Source organism: Citrus clementina, unplaced genomic scaffold, assembly GCF_000493195.1.
Source record: "Citrus clementina cultivar Clemenules unplaced genomic scaffold, Citrus_clementina_v1.0 scaffold_9, whole genome shotgun sequence".
NCBI classification, from domain to species: Eukaryota; Viridiplantae; Streptophyta; class Magnoliopsida; order Sapindales; family Rutaceae; genus Citrus; species Citrus x clementina.
In genome coordinates, this window is record NW_006261964.1 from 29,251,333 (window position 1) to 29,265,120 (window position 13,788).

The window sequence follows — 13,788 nt, forward strand, 5'->3', positions numbered from 1 at the left end:
CTATATTTTAAAATTGAAAACAGTAATATGCGTTTGGTAGACACAGTTGAAAATGATAAAAACAGAGAATATGCGTTTGGTAATATTTTTTTTCAAAAACAGTTTTTACTAATCATTTACATTATATTTATAGTCATAAAATGATTATTTAGCTAATACACACAAATACAACAAAATAATTTAACCAAATTTAATATAAAAAAATTACATGATAATAAAGTTTAAGAATTAACATTAATTAAAAATTTTTTGACATTGTCATTGTTTTTACACCATATAATTAAGATATATATTACAACATATGATTTAAACAAAATAATTATAAAAAAATTACATGATACACATTATGCATTACGTATGTAATCATGCCACATAAAAACTGCAATTCCATCTCTTGTAGCATTCATCTCTGCGACACTTGCTAGAGATAAATCAATATTAGTAAGTGGCCTACTAGTGTCTCATTCATCGTTGGTAACCAAATCTTGCACATAAAAGTCCCCAAATAACAATTGAAATTAGACGTTGCTTACGTAAATTATAATTATGCATGTCCCTTAAAATTAAAAATCGCGCTTTTAAAACACCAAAGAATCGCTCAATTACAATTGGGCAAGCGCAACTCAACAAGAGAACGAAGCATACTAATACTTTCAAGCCAATATGCTGCATCCTTGCTGAGATCTGCCCCTCCCAAGTTAAGATATTTCAAGGAAGGAAGACCAGAAAGCCATCCAAGGCCTATTTGATTGGATTGATCAACAAAATTATTGAGATCAAGATAAAGCAAATTCGTGAGGTTTCCAAGACTTTGTGGAATAGTCCCACTGAAAAATGAGCCTGACAGATTGAGGTATCTCAGTTCCTTTAGTGATCCAATGAATTCTAGAACTTTGAAGCCTTTAAAATTATTCATGCTTAAGTCTAAGTATTTCAAATCTTTCAACTGAAGCAGAGATGGACTTATCGGACCACCCAATTCGTGTCCTGCATCATCTTCATATGTGTCAAAACTGTCTCGAAATGGTTGGGCAAGTGCAGATCCGACTGAGCAACAACGAAGTAGCGAGAGAGCAAAGATCCGAGAGAGCAAGTGCAGATCCGAGAGAGCAAAGACAAAGTAGCAGCAGCTGGACGGAGTCGGAGTAGCAGCAGTTGGACGGAGTCGGAGCAGCAGCGGTTACAGCGGAGAAAGAGCAGCGGCAGTGGCTAGCACACCAAGAGCGACCAAGAGAGAGATTTGCTACAACTGGATTGAGAAAATTGAGGGGAAAGAGGGAGCTGCAGTGAACTGGATTTTGAGTGAGGGCTGCAGAGGGTCACGATTTTTTTGTTGTTTTTTAATTCATTTTTAGGTTTAGTTTGTAAAATTTGGAGAACATGTTTAACTTGTTTTCAGTTGTATAGTTATAATAATAAATCCGGATTTTGTGTTTTGTAATTTGTTTTGTGAAACAAAACCACCAAACATGTTTTACGTGTGTATTATAAAAATGAAAACGAAAACATGGCTTGCAAAACGGTACCAAACGGGGCCTAATGTATTCTAGTTCTCATTTCTTATTCCACTCTATTTTTATTACAGCCCATTTTGAAATACTAACATCTTATTTCCATTGCAATAAATAATACCACCCGCCTCCAAATTGGATGCAAATATATCTCTTTGGAATTGAAATACTAACATCTTATTTCCATTGCAATAAATCAACTTAAAATGTGCATTTTGAAACGGGTAGGTGTATGCACTGAAGTAGGATACATCATTTTGACATTTTTGAGAAAATATATTAAGGTATTAATAAAATGTATGGTGAATGTCATAACTTTCCATATTCACGTATTAATAAATGCCGAGTCCAACCTGACTGCTCTCTTCAAATGATTACAACTTGTAAACATAGAAAAGCTTAAGATCATATTATGGATACAATTAATTAACTGTAAAATATTGATGGAACTTAAGAGATACTAACAAATTTAAGAAGTACGTGTGACGCAAAATTAGCAAATCCTAAATAAAATTAAAGGAAAGCTTCACAAGCAAGTGGTTGAATGAAGACCCCTCATCTTCTTGTGAATATATAATATTGAGGCTCATCTTCTTCAAAAGACACGGCTATACCTATAAACCTTTGCAGCATGTTCGTGATTTTGAAATTGTCGTCGTAGCTTTCAATTAATGAATTTGAATCATAAACCGCCTTGTTCGGTAGGAGTTGTCCGCCAATATTTGTGCTCAGTAAAACAGTCAACCATTTTTGTCGGAACCTAGCTTAAACTTTTGGCACATCATTGCATGCCGGCCCACGAGGATCTTGAGGCTTGTAAGAGACGGTGTTTTATTAAAGTTTTTAACTAATTTCCATATTGTTGGGAGCACAAAAGTACAGTTAACTTTTGCTGATAATAATCGAGCTTAATTAATTCTTTAATTTAAAATGCCAGCACGCACGATGGGAAATATGTATAATTTGCTCTCTTCAGCTGTACGAATATAAGAATATGATGAGTAGTGTATATATTTAACAAAAAGAAAAATGAACAAGTTTTCTTAGTGCGTGACTAATTATAATACATACATGTAAAAAGATATCGGTTATTTGGCCAATTTTGGCCGAAATTCTAAGGTGCAATTATTCATCTGTTAACTTATAATGGCAATTGGCAAACCGTTGGGTGTGAATAATAAATGGGCAGCAGCAGCAGCAGCAGCTGGTCCTCTTAAATAAAAATGGAAAATGGAGGGTATAAGAAGTGGCTTGACTGCTGGGAATTGATTGGCGGGTCCTATAGACCGGCAATTGAAGCTTAATTGAATTTTAACCAATAAGCGTGTAGATCAGTTGGCATAAAGATGTTTTATTTTAACTAAGGTTCTCGGTTCTCGGTTTGGGAATGCAGCTGGGTTAAATACTTGTTGGGAGAATTTTACGGTCCTAGTGGTCCTACTCGACTCGAATTTAGATTAGTGAAGACCCTAATGTAGTATTCAGATAACAGATGATTTAATATAAAAAAAACTTTATTAAACTTTAAACATAAAACATTGAGGGCCTCATTTTTGGGAACCACTGTGTGTTAGAGATTGTAATAATTTTTTTTTTTTCCATTTGAAATGGTTAATCGGTTGATTGTTTGTCAAACTTGCACGTTCTTAAGTTGAAAAAAAAAATTCATTTTTTCAAAAAATAGTAATTTTTACATCATATTTAGATCTCGGGTCGTGGATTGACCCGGATCCAAAATCTCTTTCATTACAAGGTTTCTAGCTCTGTTGACAGTCATAAAGCACAAGTACAGATGTTCTTCAAGCTCATCAAGCTGTTGGCTAAAGCTGGCATCATTCTTCAGTAGCTGGCGGGCCACTTCACCGCTTGCTTGGAGCCGAGCCTCTCCCCTGTCAAGCCAAAACTTAACCGTCGAACGCATGTGCTCCAGCTCATCATTCAGCCGAGCCACAAGCCGGCTTATGGTATCCAAATCCCTGTTCAATATATAAGTCCCTTTTGCGGCTGCATCAAGCTGAGTCGATACCCTGACTAACCTCCTTGTTGAAGCCAGCTCAAGCGAGGCCGCAATCAAACCCGGCGCAGCCACAAGCAATGCAAGCGCGTGTGATGCGACTATTACGGTTAGTGAAATTGTGATAGCCAGTAGGAATGTAGCAGAGCCGTGTTTTGTTATATTTATTAGCTGAAGCCTGGCTCGAGCCTTGTCTCGACTCGACTCGAGTTGCTTGAGTAGCTTCCCGCATCCCGCTTGAACGACCCGGAATCGACGAGTAGTCGGAGCAGCCGAAGCAAACGGGTTCGATAAATTAGAAAATTCGGTTAGTCGGATCACCACACTCGAAACGTAATTTATCGGTAAAGCATGAGCATTTTGAAGTGAATTAACAATGACTTTAAAAGATCGATACTTGATACGAACATTATCGATGTCTTTTAATAAAGGCCCAAAGAATAGAGAAGCGTTGGCGGTCTGAGTGAAATAATCAAATATTAGAGAGGGTGTTTTGACCAAGTCCAGGATCCGAATAACCGTGGATTGATCAGGATCCAAGAGTTGCTCGGCAAAGAGTCGATAGGATGAGAGTCGAGCCGCTGTTGTAGACTCAACTTGGATAGATTTGGCTGAATCTTTGTTTGATAAAGCAAGGACACGTGTCCAAAACTCATTGTATGATTCTGTCCGGAAGGCATGAGCATATTCTTCTCGTACATCAACATCGGTGCGTTGGCTCGAAATATCTGCGCTCGATGCTGTATATATCGCCAAAATAATGTTTAAGAGTTTTTTTAAAATTTTTTCGCACTTTAAAATTTCTTATTAGAAAATTTCTATCGGCATTTCTATATATATATATATATATATATATATATATATATATAACAAATTCAATATTCTAACCTCAATTTTTTTAAATTTTTTTTAAGATCTTACACTAAATTAATTGATTCCCTAGCATCGACGTTAACTCTTCTTAATAAGTTCATCTTTTGATAGCTGATGCCCTCGGCTCTTGTCCCGTCAATAACTTTAATAATTCATCTTTTGATAAAATTAACATGATGTTAGGGACAAGTTTGCCCATGATGATTGCACAAAAGAAATGAAACTGAAGCATCGGCTCTAAATAGGTCAGATGGGAATTGATTTTGATAATGAGACCTATCGCGATTGTATAAAAGAGAGACGTGAATGCGAATGAGGCCACTTTATCGTAGGTCCCCTTCTAGATGGCTTAGTATTTAGCATTATTCTTCAGCATGATTTAACATCCCAGTACCAAGCTCATTCAATAGACACAAAATATGTTCACATGCAAAACTATGTTTTTCAAAACAATTAAATTACCTCTTTCCCGTATTAATTATACCAGAAAATAAACTAATTAAATTTACAATCAAATTTCGATATATATGGAATAAGACTCTTTTTGATATTATGTGGTGACGATCATGTGACTTTAATTGCTGATGGAACTAGAAGATGAGAAAAATATGAACTATAATAGTGCACTATCTTTCACTTTTTTAGTGTATTGAAATTTGAATGATTTTAGAATATGAAAATGGTTAGTCCTTTGAACTTCTCACCCGCATATGTTGATAAGGATAGAGGAGGAAAATAATATGCCATTGGCTTTGCCAGCTAAAGTTATTTGTCACCTGCAAAGTCTGCAATAAATTTTGATGTATTATAGGTTTAGTAGTTAGTGCAATTTCAACTACTGTTTTCAAGTTTCAACAACCATTGGTCCTAGCTAGGTTCTGTACCTTTTTTTTAGTTATTAAAATAAACGAAGTTAGTTTCTAAATTTTCATAGTTCTATTAATTAGCTAAACTTTGACCCTTAAAAACATAACCCCGCTAACTTTTGGCTCCAATTTCAACCCTGTTACTGCTTCTTATTGGTTTAATCAGTTAAAATCTCAAGAGATAGTACTAACATTTGTTCTATATGATAAAAGAAAAAGAAAAAGAACTTAAAAACATGTAAACAAACCTGCATGGGAAAGGCACTTTCGGATGCGTGCACTAATTCTCTTCTTCATTTAATTTACCTTATGGCATATACAATAACCAAAAAAAAAAAAAAAATTTCCTGTAAACAACATAATCAAAATATTTCATCCCTAAGGAATGAATTTAAAGAAACTTGAGAAGCAAGTTGAAGGTGGGGAAAAAGAGAGAGTAGGATGCATGCTCACCTCTTCTGGAGAAACAAAGGAAAAGCTTTTCTTTCCCCCCGAATGAAGTATTGGGATTTTGGAAGATATTAAATGAAAACAAAAGAGGCAATTTATATACTTTTGGACAAACTAGAATGCTCTTGCTTCTGTTTGCAAGATATGATGATGTGTATATATTTTGTCTTTAATTTGTCCAAAATCAGGCCAGCCTTGTTGTGGAAGTGAAGGTATGTTGAATGATTTTAGAAACTTGAAAGGAATATGTTGATGTTATTTTCTTCCAATCATTTGACAAGCAAATCATATGCGTGCAAACAATTAGCTAAGTAGTTGCAACTTTGAGGATACGTCTTGATTGAATGGCTCAAATTTGATGGCATTCTAACTCACCGTGCCATCTTCAGTGGACTAATTTTGTTTGGCATATGCAAGTATACATGCAAGTTATGCAGCAACCTGCTCAAATGGTTATAAATTTGTCATATTCTATATGACAGAAGAGCCTATGCCAAAAAGAGAGATGCAATGAAACGACCCGCCCCGCAACTCCCCAGGGCGAGTCTATCTAAACTCGTAAAATCGAAACTATTCTATAAAAAATTTCGGCAGAGTCTCCCTTAAAAATAAAACATATCCAATCCTGCAATTTACAAATCAACACTCCCAAAATAATTCAATATCCAACCATCCTCCATAATCAACTTCTCAAATCAACATATCCATATCATCCTAAGATTAAATTACATCGATTACATAAAATAATAAAATAATACAACTCGCAAAAATCCCAAATATAATACTAATTAAAATCCACGACTCCTAGCACCATCACGTGGCCACAATATCACACTAACGTTCGCTACTGAGTTGACTGATGTACCTGTAACTCTCCTGTGGGGGGGAAAATATAAAATAATAAAAGAGGGGTGAGTATAAAACTCAGTGAGCTCAGTGAGTGGATAGTAGTTACTGACAATTTAATAAATTTATTTAAAATGATTTAATCTTTCTCAAATCAATTTCTCAAATCGTTTCTCAAATCAATTTCAATTTCTCAAAATATCATAAGAACTTGCTCAAACTCATTTAATGCAAATCAATTCATTGAAACACTATAATACATATATTCGCATAAAATCGATGGAATCATATAATACTCATCATATCAAATACTGAAGACTAAAAATTGTCATCAAACAAGTACCCAAGGGATAATCTGATCATATCCGGACCTCGACGGACGGGCAATGACGCACTATCTGGGTAGCGTCACGCCCCGGAGCTACAACGGATAGATGGGGACGATCTCATCTCATATCTCATATATCTGTACTGTGCATGCATAAGCCCCCAAAAGGCAAAAGCGCCCGAACACACGGCCCAAAGCCTCTATGTGTGTCCCGACGGGCCCCAAAGGCCTCTATCTCATCTTATCTGTATCTCTTGTCTGTATCTCTTTTCTCATCTCATATTATCTGTTTCTCTGTATCTGGAGGGAAGGGTACTGTCTAATGATTTCAAAAATAACATATACATAAACATAGAATCTCATCTGAAATCTCATTTTCTTTCTATTCAACATATCTCAAAATCTGCTCAATTCTAATATCATGCCTTTACTCAAAAACGCTAATAAAATCATTAATCAAACTCATTCTCAATAACAATAAAGACCAACACATAGATAAAAATTAATTTGCCGGAAAATCATTTAATCGAAGCATTAAATACTTATCATAAAATCAGCATATACTATGAAAATAGGTTTTGTATATTCCACTCACAGTGATGATGTCTAGACTCGGTATCAACAACGTTCGCGGGTTGATTCTCGTTCGCGGATGCGGATCCTCCTAATCACGGAAACACTATAATTATTCTCCGTAAATAGAAATACAACCAATTTAATATAATAAATCTCGAATCAAATCTCTATTAACGATAAACTATTCCCGCATGAGTAAAATTACCAAAATGCCCCTACATGCCAAAATTACCAAAATACCCCCAACATCAATATTTTACCAACTTATCCTCAAACTTCATTATTTTACCAAAATATCCTCGTATTCGTCAATTACCATATTGTCCTCAATTTATATTACATAAATTAATCACATTGTCTGAAATTCCGAAATTACCCTCGGGGCATAAAATTACCGAAATGTCCTTAACGTCTTAAATTACCGAATTGCCCTCGAAATCACAAATTACTTCATTGCCCTCACTCAAAATTACCAAAATGTCCACTAATTACATAAAATTACAAATTCACCCCAAAGTTTCAGGAATTTGCCGAATTGCCCCTGCCGGTCAACGGTGACCGGACTTCAGTCAACGACGACGGGGAGCTTAGGTCAGCTAGTTCCGACCTCGGTGAGTGCAATGGTGCCGGCGGTGTCCTCCCACGCGCGGCGGCAACGGCGGATCGAAGCTCCAAAAAAAATCCGAAACTTTCCGGTGGTCGTTCGACGATTTTCCAGCGTCCCTGGTGGTCGTGGTTGGTCAGAAATTGTTGCTGGAGATGTGAGGAACCAGTTCCAAGTGGTGGCGCGTCACAAACCCAGCGGAATCAACGGCGACGGAAAAGGATCTTGGCCGCGACTTTCGAGCTCAAATCGTCGGCGTTCTGGTCGGTTTTCGGCGACGAGGACCACGGGGATACGACGGTCGGCTTCCATGCTTCAGATCGGTACCAAGCACGACCGGTAAGGTGGCCGGAATTAGGAGATCCGTTTGGGTCAATATCGCGGGTCCGGGTCGGGTTTTCGGGTCAACGGGTCAAAATTCCTCTCTCTCTCTCTCTCTCTCTTTCACGGGTTCTCTCACTTTGTTTTTGAATTCAAAAACAGTTCCCCTTCACCAATTATACAATCCGACCCCTTTTTTTTTTTTTTTTTTTTTTTAAGCTTAATACAAATTAAGCTCAATTCGGACCCGTGATGAAAATAAAATCCGACCATCGGCGCGTGTAATCGCGCTTAATTTATTTCAATAAATTATCGTGACGAATTTAAAAAATCATAAGTGAAGAGGAAAAATTAAATCGCACTCTTAATTAAGAAATCCGAAGTGCATATGTTACATGCAATTAATGATTGTTTTTGAAAATTTACAACTTTGGGTGATTGCTGATTGAGGGGATGTATATTTTTATCATGCGAAAAACAATAAGAACAGAAGTGTCCTTATCATTTAACAATCAAAGGAATCTTATGGTTGAAAGCGAGCCTCCATCAACATATATTTGGTGAGTTCTCTATGAAACTAAAAATGATATATATATATATATATATATATATATATATATATATATATATATATATATATATATTGGTAGCGTCTTATCTTATATTCAATTATTAGTCTTATATGTTGGCCTCAAGTCAGAATTAACAAATAATATTATTTAATTGAGATACAAAATTAACAATCTTACAACTTATTTAACGCCTAACATACAACAAAACATAGTACAACAATTGCTGCAAGGAAGCATAGAGCTAGATAAGCATATTAGTATTTAGTACGTGCTGCCGATATGATTTTGACCGCGCACTCTTCATTTTCTTTACTCACTTTGTTCCTCTTTGTGAGGACTTGGTCTTATTCTCAGCGTAAGAAGTGCACAAATAAGAATTCAACATAGTACAGCTGCAGATGCGTCAGCAAAACATGTCACTATGGAAGTAAATGAAAAATCTAACAAAATCTTGTCAGCTAGCCTTCAATTTCTTTAACATTTTTCTTTGATTAAGTATTCACACATGGAAGTAGGAATCACTTACCTTCCAAATGAACAGATAAAAAGATTGCACTGATTTATTATCGGAGAGATCAATAGTTTTAGCCTGACGCCACAAAACGAAAGCCAATGCGGAGTGGCCTATCATCTACAATAAAAGATCATTAAAAAAAAAATTAAATGATGAGTTACGAAGATCACATTCAAGATCAAGCGAATACATAAAAACAAGGCTAAATTTGTTGTAGAAATTACTGATTAAAATTCTTACAGTAACAAGTTTGCATAACACGGAAGGCGAAAAAGCTCCAACTAGTACAGCACCTCCATGAGCCGTTAACATCATATTAACAGCAATCGAAAATACCTTTTAGAAATTAAACAAATCATATCATCGATATTGTTGGCCAATAATTCTTATATATACTGTATTCGAGATTCACATCATATAAAACAATAATTGGTAAAGAAAATGATTATTACTCACTTTTTCTTTCCCTAGGATGATTGGGAGCGTTTGAAGGCCAAATGCTTTGTCACCCTCCACATCAGGTATATCCTGTATATTATAAGTTCGAAACCAAAACAATTAGGGCTCCATTTGGTATAGGTCATCAAATAGAGTTTTTTTTTTTAAATAGATGTTTTGTTCGTAGAGCTTTTACTAAATTTTTTTTAGTTATTTGGTTATCAATTAGAATTTTTCATAAAAATTATAAATTTGCCTTAATAAGCAATTTATTTAAAGTTATGTTATGAAAGAAATAAAATAAGTAAAGGACAATTTAGGCATTTTATTATTTAAAAAAAATTTAACCTTTATTCGTAAAAGCCCAAAATTTGAGTTTTTACTAATAAAAGACAAAATAATTTATTTAATTTTCAAAAGTTCTACTAAAAAAATCCAAACAACAAAAAAAAAAATCAAATATATTCTAAGTAATAAAATTTATCATATAAGCTGTTGCTATTGATGGACATGAAATATTCATATACTCTATATTTGTATATACATATAATTATTTGGGCAAAATTATGGTACTACAATGATACCATACCACAGTTGGATCCAGCCCACAGTTGTCACCATAGCTGGATCTAATGATTAGATCCAGCTGGGGTATGGTACCACTGTGATACCATAGCTGGACCCTAATTATTTATTCAATTTCTGAATTAGTTACCTTTACAAATGCAATTGCAGCATTCCAGATCACCATGTAAGCGGCGGTAAACAACACTGGTTTCGTGAATGCAACGGGATTACCAAGCACAATTTTCTGCATTTATGTATCAAATCCTTTTCGTAATTAGTTTGAAAATATATATGACCGAATTTTGACATGAAAGCATATGATTATTTGGTGTGTGTGGACAAATTTGAGAATTTGTACATATTCATGTCAGAAAAATCACATGACTCGATAGCTAGACATTTTAGGTAAGAGTCTAACAATAATATTCAAAAAAAGTCTCAACAGTATATATACCTGGAAGTGTATGAAGAAAGGAAAAAGAAGTAGAAGTCCATTCATACTGATGATGGTCACTGCAGCCATCAATGGATTTCCCTTCCATCGAAGAAGGGGAGGAAGCTGCATGCAAGTTTGAGATTGAGAAGAACAATTAATCAGATGATGAACTTAATTAAATTGATCAATTAACCAATTATTTGTCTGAAGCAATTAATTAATCAAATTGACTTCATGATCTTCATCTCTAACTGAAGTTTCTGATTTGGATTTTTTTTTCTTTTTTTCACAAATAACTATATTATGTATCGAAGCAAGTTGGGTGCTTACATCGATGGAATAAGCGCCTCCAACTATACACCATATGATGAAGCCTATAACTAGTGGTGGTGATCGAAGCATAATCCCCATAGCCACAGCCTGGAAATTAATAAAAAAGAAATTAGTAATTAAGGTTTGCATAAATTTGAAAAGTGAAATAATAATTAACAATGTCGAAGAGTGAAGCTTTAACTTTGTACCATTAATGGAGATGCTATGGTAATTGCTAGTCCTTCTCCCATTGAAAAGTCTCCGCAAGCGAGGGGGAGATAAGGCTTGTTAACCTTTTGACAATTTTAATCTAAATTTGTTAGCAAAACATATATAATTTATACATGAAATAAGCAAAATATACAGGTGAGTGAAATATATAAATACCTTGTCGATATGAACATCTGCCAATTGGTTTATGGCATTGGCATAATTGTTCATCATTATTGCGGGCACCATGCACTGAAAATTAATATCAATAAAAAAAAAAATTAACTCATCCAAATTCCAAATTAAACTTGACAATGAATAAACCACTTAAATTTTACCTTGAATGCTTCTATGATAAGCTTGGGAGTGAAATCAGCAGGACTTTGTAATGGAAGCAAAGAAACGGATAATAACGCCGCAATCTGATAAATTTAAAAATGATCATAAGAAAAACAAAAAGAAAAGGAAAGAAGCTAGATTGATTTGTCTATCATTTTGCACACATGCCTAAAATTAATTAAGCAACTCACAATGCTAACGCAACTGTAGGGACGAGTAAGCCGGTAGAATGCATCACACTTCTTGTTCAAAACTTGCATAAAGCTTGTTGAGGCCAGCTCGGATTCTGATGAATACCCATCTTGTGCTGCCAATGCAACTGTTGATTTGCTCAATGGTTTGTGATTTCTATTGATTACTAAATCCTCGCTGTGTCCAATTTTATTGGTTAAAAGAAATGAACTTTCGGAGGAGCATCTGACGGAGTACTTCTTGCTCTGATTTTTGTTTGCCAGGCCATTTATATGTTTCAGTGGAGTCTGGAATGTTTTAACTGAACCTAAATATGGATAAAATATTAATTACCTTAAAAAAAAAAAGATAGAATGAGAACTTTGGTTTCTCTTAATTTATTTTTTTAATCATTTAAGTCTCTAATAAATTTTTATCATCAAATTTTATCTCTGGTTTTAGTTATGAACATCATCCCATATTGACTGAAAATAAATTATGAATTAAATATATAAGATTAGATTCACGGTTATGATGTGAGTATAAGTTATGCTCATAAATTTATACGAGATAATTTCACCATCAAACAAGAGATGGGTACTTATTAAAGCTATCAATGCCAAACTCATGCGAGTGGAAAACCAAGAATAAAATTCACCGTAAGTATTAATTTTTTAGACATTGTCAGAATATTAGAATGAAACTTACCAGCGTGTTGCAAAGGATGGTATTTCAAAGGGAAGCTCGAACACGGATTAATTTGAAGCAACATGATGATTTGCTTCTTTCTTTCTCTCTTTATTTCTTTTCACGTGTGTTGTGGAGAGAGATTGACAAAACTTTAAGTGATTAAACACTCAATTTATATTTGTCTTGTGCAGAAAAATGCATTTGGTTTTAATGTGGCACTCTTTGCCATCCTTGTGAGGACAAACCTTTTCTTAAATAGCCTTTGGACTTCGAGTGCTCCCTAAATGATTTAATTATTATTTTTTAAAAAAATTCCATAAATAAAACTACAGATCTGTGGCTTGCCGGCAATCACCTTTTTTTTTTTTTAATCCGGCACCGTGTCTTAAATGGCACTTGATATCTTAATGTGCTACTTGAAAGATCTAATTACTATTTTTAAAAAATCCAAAAATAAAACTACAGAGCGGGCAGGAATCATCAATCATGTTTATTTTTTTAATGTGTCACCCTTTTCTTAAATAGTAGCCCTTGGCGTGCTACCAGGAAATTTTGATTATTTTTTTTTTTGAGAAGAGGAAATTTGGATTATTACTTTTGGTAAAAAGTCAAAAAGAAGAATCACGTGTCGTTGACATTTGAAGTTGCTGACAAAGGTGGGTAGGGAGTTGGTGGCCAAAATAAACAAATAAATAAATAAATAAATATATATATATATATATATAAGGTGGCCAAAATATTTGACACTTCTTAATGCATTTGGAGGGCCTTAGCTACGACAATTGCATGTGAAACGTTAGAAAAACAAATTAAATCGTAATAAATAATATATTATTTAAATATAATAAATAAAATAACAATAAAATAATAATTATCTTAATAGTAAAGACCACATAATAATAAAAAAGTAGTTTTATAATAATAAAAAATGAGTTTCAAGATTAATGGTCTTAATTTCAAGATCAATAGTACCATTTTCATATTTATTGGTTCATTAATTGTAAGATTTTCAGAGTTGTCTATTAATGAGCTTGTGTTTCATATTTATTACCCTAAGTTTCAAGTTACTTTAGTTTTATGATTAATGGTACTAATTTCATGATTAATAATAGGTGTTTCATATTTATTAGTCCATAATTTGCATGACTTT

General features: G+C 34.2%; 2 protein-coding genes and 1 long non-coding RNA gene across 3 annotated transcripts; all 3 read right to left on the reverse strand.

Annotated features, from left to right (window-relative positions):
* Positions 1–3,201: 3,201 nt before the first annotated feature.
* Positions 3,202–5,765, reverse strand: LOC18033300 (UPF0496 protein At3g49070). Its single transcript, XM_006421919.2, has 3 exons — positions 5,718–5,765; positions 5,513–5,570; positions 3,202–4,265 (listed from the first exon to the last, which is right to left on the reverse strand). The coding sequence occupies exons 2-3, from the start codon at positions 5,559–5,561 to the stop codon at positions 3,202–3,204; spliced, it is 1,113 nt and encodes a 370-aa protein (XP_006421982.1). The 5' UTR covers positions 5,562–5,570; positions 5,718–5,765.
* A 603-nt stretch (positions 5,766–6,368) lies between these two features.
* Positions 6,369–8,511, reverse strand: LOC112101212. Its single transcript, XR_002907331.1, has 3 exons — positions 7,975–8,511; positions 7,484–7,552; positions 6,369–6,590 (listed from the first exon to the last, which is right to left on the reverse strand). It is a non-coding gene; the product is annotated as an uncharacterized LOC112101212 (long non-coding RNA).
* A 713-nt stretch (positions 8,512–9,224) lies between these two features.
* LOC18032624 (coumarin 8-geranyltransferase 1b, chloroplastic) lies at positions 9,225–12,720 on the reverse strand. Its single transcript, XM_024192016.1, has 12 exons — positions 12,657–12,720; positions 11,969–12,276; positions 11,777–11,860; positions 11,616–11,690; positions 11,438–11,521; positions 11,247–11,336; positions 10,935–11,039; positions 10,629–10,724; positions 9,932–10,003; positions 9,716–9,811; positions 9,488–9,592; positions 9,225–9,353 (listed from the first exon to the last, which is right to left on the reverse strand). The coding sequence occupies exons 1-12, from the start codon at positions 12,718–12,720 to the stop codon at positions 9,312–9,314; spliced, it is 1,221 nt and encodes a 406-aa protein (XP_024047784.1). The 3' UTR covers positions 9,225–9,311.
* Between the last annotated feature and the right edge of the window lie 1,068 nt (positions 12,721–13,788).

Excerpts from the sequence above, each read along its gene's own strand:
- LOC18032624 (XM_024192016.1), bottom strand. The coding sequence starts at position 12,720 with ATGTTGCTTCAAATTAATCCGTGTTCGAGCTTCCCTTTGAAATACCAT. Across the intron at positions 11,861-11,968 it reads CCTACAGTTGCGTTAGCATT|ATTGCGGCGTTATTATCCGT; the intron begins GTGAGTTGCTTA and ends TAAATTTATCAG. Across the intron at positions 9,593-9,715 it reads TGTTATGCAAACTTGTTACT|ATGATAGGCCACTCCGCATT; the intron begins GTAAGAATTTTA and ends CTTTTATTGTAG.
- LOC18033300 (XM_006421919.2), bottom strand. The coding sequence starts at position 5,561 with ATGAAGAAGAGAATTAGTGCACGCATCCGAAAGTGCCTTTCCCATGCA. Across the intron at positions 4,266-5,512 it reads AAAGTGCCTTTCCCATGCAG|CATCGAGCGCAGATATTTCG; the intron begins GTTTGTTTACAT and ends CGATATATACAG.